The sequence below is a fragment of the Populus alba genome, chromosome 14 (genome assembly GCF_005239225.2).
Source record: "Populus alba chromosome 14, ASM523922v2, whole genome shotgun sequence".
Classification (NCBI taxonomy): domain Eukaryota; kingdom Viridiplantae; phylum Streptophyta; class Magnoliopsida; order Malpighiales; family Salicaceae; genus Populus; species Populus alba.
The window spans coordinates 11,802,878-11,810,442 of record NC_133297.1 but is presented as its reverse complement, the minus strand read 5'-3'; the positions used below and the strand labels follow the sequence as shown (position 1 = coordinate 11,810,442).

The window sequence follows — 7,565 nt, the reverse complement described above, 5'->3', positions numbered from 1 at the left end:
ATGGAAGCCGTGAAGAATTAACCAGGAACAACAAAGCAAGGCAATATATTAAGATAATCCTCTCTATTCCTCACCTCGGAAGCTGAATCCCATGCGCATTCACGCAAAGACACCAGTATTTTGACAAAGAAATATGATATACCTTAGCATTTATGAGTTCTTCAGAATAATTAGGTTGTCAGTCAGAATGGTGAAGTAAAAACTTTTGTCTGATAGTGCTGAGAATGAGAGAATTTGGAGTTAATTTGATGAATAGCTTTGTAAACTATATCCTGAAAAAACAAAAAGGAAAATGTCAAGTGATTTGGCGGGGGCATGTAAAGATTGTTCTCTCTCTATATATATGCACATGAGTGGTCCCCTGTTTTTTTTTTTTTTTTAAGGTTTTTGGTTGGTTATTCATTTTAGAGTTTAGACCCAAACCTTTTTGTTTGTTTCATAATTTCATGTTATGTTCACTTGATTTAAATTTTGGGTTTTTATATTCGTGCAATTCATTGTGTTTACAGTGTCAAAAAATTCCCTTATTTTACATTGATATTTGCGGAATAAGATTATAATTTTCTTGTTAAAAAAATTGAAAACAACATGGATCAATTTTAACATATATAAAAAAAGAGCTATCCCTCTCCTTTTTTTTTATTGTTTATAGGGTGCAAAAAAATTCACTTTGGTTCCTGATTTTTCTATTTAAAAAAAAATTCAGTCCTTGTATTTTGAGGGTTTAACTTTAATATTATAAATTTAACTTATTTTGAGTTTCAATCCTAGAATTTAAAAAGAGAGAAGAAGACATTGAAAAATAAAAAGGGGGAGAAAGTGTTCGGTTAGCCATATTTTAATAACAAAAAAACCAATTTTAGTGTTGATGGCCTTCTCTTAACTAGTGAAGTGCTATGAAGATGTTTTTGAGCTTTCATTTCACTGAAAAAGATAAATCAAGATTAAAGAAGAACTTTTTTTTTTGCTCGGTTGACCATATTTTAGTGATAAAAAAAATTAATTTTGGTGTTGATGTACTCATCTTGACAAGTGAAGTGTCATTAAGATGTTTTTGAGCTTTTATCTCATTGAAAAAAATAAATTGAGGTTAAGAAAAATCTTTTTTTAACTTTTTTAATGTCTTTCAACTTATTTAAGCGTGTTTGGAGGGTAGAAATTAATTTATCAAGCTTTTTAGTGTGTTTATTTTGTGTTTTTAGATGAAATAAGATGAAAAAATATTTTTTTAGATTCAGAAAACCTTAACTCGACCTTTCAGCCACCTCTTCTATGCTGAAAATTAAATCAGTAGATTGTTCTCTACCACTATAAATGATATATTGTCTAATTATAATATATATATAAAGCATTGATGAAATGTTGTAAACCATTAAACAAAATAAAAATAAGGGAAAGTATATGAGCATGTCTAGCCTTGCATGCTCGTGCACGCCAAGCTTTTCCGTGTTGTGCTATATGCTCAGGCCTAATTTTTTAGGCCTAGACATTTGGGTTTTTTATATTTTATTTTTTTTATTTTGATTTTGTATTGAAATATGCTCTAAAAACGATACCTAGCATGCTATTTAAATTATTGTTAAATTTTGATATGGTTTTATCAAATTAATTATTTTTTTTCCTTAATCACAAACATTGAGGAATTATTTTAATAATTTTTTTATTAAAATTTGCTTTTTAAGATCATGATAAGTTTTTTATTTAAGAAACAATGCTTTCAATTAAAAAAAACATGTTTTTGTTGAAACAATAAATATATGCATTAATAAGGAAATATACTTTATTTTTAAGAGATACGTTTTTCTTCTTATTTCAAATTTAAATATTTAAAAAAACAATATTTTTATTGTCACTACTATTTATTAAAAAACTATGTTGATAATAAATTAAATGTCATTGTTTTTTTAAAAAAGATTAGAGCATTTTTTATAATGATATTATCATTTATTTTATAAATAATTATCATTAACCTCAAGTACAAACTTTTAGAGATAATTTTCTCATTATTATTAAATAAAAAATAAAATATCTTTTTATTTTATTTTTACTATAGATTTTTTATATAATTTTCTCAAATTTATTATTCTCATTTGTTTTTCATATACGTGCATAAAAAATGATTGATCTATTACTTTTTAAAATTTTAATTAAAACTTGCTTTGAAGATCGTAATAAATTTTTTTTACTTTAAAAACAATGTCCCTCATCAAAAACATTTTTTTTTGTAAAGATAAAGAAACAAATAGCATAAAAAGAAAATTATATATTTTTTTACCAAAGATAGATGCTTTTTATTTCTTTTTAGTTCAAATCATTCTTTTTTTTTTTTTAACTAATTGCCTTTTCTGATCATTCAATGAACCATGTTGTAAATTAAAAAAAAAAAATCACGAATCAAAAAAGATAATTTTGATTCAAAAACACTTTACACTTCAATAATTCTCTTCATTTTTATTTTTTTGTGAATGTCTATTTTTATTATTGTATAATAAAATTTAAAAATAAATTTTAAAAATTAAAATTATTAAGCTCAATTATATACATGACCTAGGTTATAGAGTTAACCTAAGTTAATTCTAATCAATCCAAGATATTATTTTATCAATATATTTTTAAAAAAATTTGATGTGAAGGAAAGCACAAGCAATATAATAATAACAAAAGAAAACAACTTAATGGCTAGAAAATGGTAGGACACAATAATTCTAATTTGTATTTTTATTATTGAAGATAAAACTTTATTATGATTTTATTATTTGAGAGGTTTACAACTCTTTAAATAAACCCAAAACCATCTTAGATAAATTAGGAAACCAAAAACAAAACAAAAAAGTAATAAAAATCCTAAAAAAACTATAAAAAATAAAATCATCAATCTCAATATTTGATTTCCTAAACAAAATAGAAAAAAATAAAATCATAAAAAAAAGAAAATATTCTCTTAAACTAACGGTGAATTTGGAATTGTGGTATTAGTTATAGTTCAAAGTAATTTTCACTTAAAAATACTTTATATAATATTTTTTTTATTTTAAAAATTATTTTTGATATTAGCATATCAAAACAATCTGAAAATATATATATAAAAAAAATTTAACAAATTTTCTTTTTAAAATTCAAGGAAACACGGTTTGCACTGCGTTTCCAAGTATACTCTAAAGTCTAAATAAAACATAATAATAATTAAGATTTTTTTTTAAACAAAAATCCTTTTACATCAGTCTCAAAATATGTTTTTGAATTGTAATATTTTCAAATTATGTTACTTTACTGAAATTTTTTTTATCCGTTGAATATTTTAGCATTTAATTTATATTTTAGGTTTTAATTGCACACTTTATCCAAAATATAATGTAAAATTAGCATTTAAGTATAATGCAACGGTCAACCTGAGGAACGTAGTCAAACCTGGTTTCACAAATTCTCCCGGTCTCTCTGCCATTTAACAGTTGCTTGGTCTGGTGTGTTGTAAGAGATGATGACATACGATGAACTTGATCGGAACCTTGAGGACTTGACCAAGAACGCCGCACATCACCAGCTCCAGACCCTCCACTCCATCCTCCAACACCAAGCTAGCGTTGGCTATCTTCAGCCTTACCTCTCTGCCTGTCATGCCCCCGTCGATGCCGCTACTACTTTTCGAAGCCAGGTCCCTTTGTCTTCCTACGATGACTATTTTCATCTCATCAATCAATTGGCCAATGGAGACATTGATCACCACCACCCCTCCTCTCCGCAGATCCTCTCCTTTGTTTCTTCTACAGGTACTGCTTTGATTTCTTCTTTAAGCCCCAATAGTAAAAAAAAAAAAAAAATCGGAGGAGAAGAAAAAACCTATCTTGTATCAGATTATAATTTATATTTTAATTTTGTAGCTCTGGCACTAGTACAATGAAGCCCAAGTTGATCCCCTACTTTGATTCAGCTCTATCAAGAGCTGCCTCTTATAATGCTCATCAAGGCAGCGCTGCGATTTTTCGAAAGTAAGTCGTTTTACTTTTAATTTTATTAATGTTTTTGCATTTTTTGGTTAATTTCTTATTCTTAAATTGTTTTTTATATTGGTATGCGTAATCAAAGTTTTATTTTTTGTTATAATCATTGATACATTGATTTAGGTTAGTTCCACCACGACCTGAAGTGAATAAAATCCTTTGGTTTCTATACGCGGGACGATGCTACAACTACAAGAGGTGGGTTCAAGGTTATGGCTGCCTCTACATACCCTTTGCAAGGGAATAAGAGTAGAAGCAATTGGTCTCAAACTCTTCCTTGTATTAGTCCTCGTGAGGTTGTTTTTGGTACAAATATTGAGCAACAAATGTATTGCCATCTGCTCTGTGCACTTAGGAGCTTTGATATAATTGATGGGATTCGTGCTGCGTATGCGGCAGGCTTGATTAGAGCATTTTCACTGCTGGAATCCAAGTGGGAGAAACTCTGTGATGATCTCGAAAGTGGGTTTCCTAGTTTGGAAATTGCTGATGCGGCAATGAAGGAATCTGTTGTTGAATTTCTTGGTGGACCTCAAGTGGATTTGTCGAGGAGGATTCGAGAAATTTGTGCAGAAAGCAATTGGGGTGGGATTCTGTCTAAATTGTGGCCTAATGTTCGCTATGTTAAGTCTGTTACAACTGGAAGCATGAAGCAGTATTATTCCAAACTCAAGTACTATGCGGGGGATCTAATGATTTTAGGTGGAGATTATTTTGCATCAGAATGTTGCCTGGGTATTAACTTGGATATCCAGCAACCTCCAGAGTCAACCCGATTTGTTATGCTTCCAACCGCAGCCTATTTTGAATTTCTCCCCTTTGATTTGAATGAGAGCAGTGTTGTTGGTGAAGAAACTGTGGATTTTTCAGGTGTCAAGGAAGGGAAGATGTATGAGGTGGCTGTGACCACTTACAGAGGATTGTATCGATACCGTTTGGGTGACATTGTGAGAGTTGTTGGTTTTCATAATTCATCTCCACTGGTAGAGTTCGTGATGAGAGCTCCTAAAACTGGTTACGAGATAATAACTGAGAAAGACTTGATGTCTGCTATGGAGAGTTTTCAGCATTCGATGGCAGCAGAAGTTGTGGAGTTCGCAAGTTTCTCAGATTTTGAGTTGAGTCCAAAGCAGTTGAAGGTGTTCATAGAATTTAGAGAGGGATGTGATTTTCTACAGGAGAAGTTGCAGGATCAGTTGAAGCTCTGCAGAGGTGCTGCTCCTCTCTTGAGAATGGTTTGGGAGAAATTTACAAGGTGCAAAAAGGATAGGGGAGAGATAGGCCCTTTGTTGGTATCTGTTGTAAGGTCTGGTACTTTGATGGGATATATTACAATGGCCATCAAGAATGGGGCACCGGCCGGTCAATATAAACCACCAAAAATCATCATTAGGAATCGTGAGATTGTTGGTTTTATGGAAGAATCTGCTGTTCTGACTATAAACCTGGATTCATTTCATGGATAAGAAACCAAATAACAAGTCAGGAAGTCGCAAAACCTCTTGTGCTTCAGGCTTTTGTTTGTGATGGAAATATGTTTTCAAATTTGGGTGTGCTCAAATAAAGTTTCGAGGCTGCAATGCCAATGTGGCGTAAAACAGAAACAATAAAGTGAAAAATCCAAAATAGAGAGAGGCCAACTGTTGTGCAGTGGCTGGCTAAATTTGGGATAGGGTTTAGGCTGGGACAAGTAATTTTTAGGCTTTCTTGTTGGTTTTTTGGGTCTGGGCGTTTTGGCCCTCTTGTAATAAAAAAAAACAAAACAGAAAAAAAACAAAGATTGAAAAGTGCAATACACAAAGAAATTTGATTTATACTTGGGCATGCAAGGATCAGGAAAACCAGCTCTATATATTTAATTAAAATAGTAGAAATAAGAATAATAGAATTGAACGAGACGCCGTCGTGAATTATTTGACTACTCTTTTCAAAAAAAAAAAAAAATTGGAACGTTTGAGCATGGATTTGTACAATGGCGGTATGGAGCTGAAGGAGATTCAAACACTTGAAGGGCACACCGATAGGGTTTGGAGCTTTAGTTTGGAATCCAGCCACCGGAACTTCTAAATATTCCTCCGGTCTTCGGCTTGAGTAGCGGTGGTATGACTGATCGAATCTGGAGCAGACTCCTTCCAATCGCCTTTGGCATTGGCAAGGTTTTTCTTTTTTCCTTTTTCCCTTGTTTATCTTTTTTTTAAAAAATTTAATATCGAGGAACTCATGCCACTCCCTTCGGCTGCAAGTCAGATAAACGAGTGGCAGTTTGGCCCTAATGCCTATTGAACACATACTAGAGCTTGTTGGGGTCGGTTCCTGGATATCTAGGAAATTGTTTTAATTTAGTTGGTTTTCCCGTCGGAAGATTTTTATGATTAATTATGTGATTCTGGAAGAAACACACTAGAACTGTTTCGGTCGTGTGCCTGGTCTCCTTCTGGGAAATTGTTGGCAACTCCCAGCTTCGACGACACAACCGCCATTTGGGAAATCAACCGCGGTGATTTCGAAGGTGTTGCTGCTTTAGAGGTGTTTCAATTGATTAAAAAAAATGCTGGCTTTTGCTGCCTTTTTTGAGTTTGATAAAATCTTGCCATGCCCGGGACTGATTTTTCACTTCTCAGGATCATGAAAATGAAGTGAAAAGCGTGCATCTGGTTCGCTCCTTCAGACGTGTAGTTGGGATAAAACTGTTTGGATTTGGGAAGTAATGCCTGGGAATGAATTCGAGTGCGTGTTTCGGTTTTTCCAAGGACACTTAGAATGGTCAAATGGCATCCAGCCATGGATGTTTTGTTTAGCTATGATAAGGTAAAATTGCTCATCTCTGCTCTTATTTCCACTGAAATAAGCTTCTTTAAAAATTCCATTTCTGCTTTCGAAACAAGTTAAAAAGTATGAAAACAACATTATGTTGAACTTTTGATATTCAGAAAGACAAACAATTAAAGAAAGAAAAACACACTTTATTGATGGATGAAATTAATGCAGCAGCTACAAGCCTTTATATAGGCATTTTACTTAACAGACTTCCTACAAATAAGACACGGAATGACTATAAAAATAGAAAGAATAAAACAACTGACTTTCCTAATCATACTGCAACAAATTCCTTGTGACTAGGATTATTCCTATTTTATTGGAAAACAAATTGACTAAACCAGCATATCACTCTTGACTCAGGCACGGTCTGATGTTGATTAACTTTAACACTCTCCCTCAACATCTGCTTCTGTAATTCTTATCAAACCAAGCTGCTGACAGAAAGCTTCAAATTTGTTGCTACTCAGGCCCTTTGTAAATATGTCTGCAACTTGATCTTCTGATTTGATCTGCTTCAATTTAACTTCTTCTTCTAAAACCTTCTCTCGGATGAAATGATAATGCACTTCCACATGTTTTGTTCTTGCGTGAAATACTGGGTTCTCTGCTAGACGAACAGTTGATTGATTATCACAATACAATGGAATTGCATAATCTGTCACTTGATGTAAATCATTCATCAGCCTTATTAACCATGTACTCTCTTGAGCTGCCATTGCTGCTGCACGATATTCGGCCTCTGTTGTT

General features: G+C 32.3%; 1 protein-coding gene across 1 annotated transcript; it reads left to right on the top strand.

Moving 5' to 3' along the window:
• The first annotated feature begins 3,729 nt into the window (after positions 1 to 3,729).
• LOC118031756 (probable indole-3-acetic acid-amido synthetase GH3.6) lies at positions 3,730 to 5,464 on the top strand. Its single transcript, XM_035036246.2, has 3 exons — positions 3,730 to 3,767; positions 3,879 to 3,986; positions 4,122 to 5,464. Exon 3 carries the CDS (start codon positions 4,211 to 4,213, stop codon positions 5,462 to 5,464), a length of 1,254 nt encoding a protein of 417 aa, XP_034892137.1. The 5' UTR covers positions 3,730 to 3,767; positions 3,879 to 3,986; positions 4,122 to 4,210.
• The last annotated feature ends 2,101 nt before the right edge of the window (positions 5,465 to 7,565 follow it).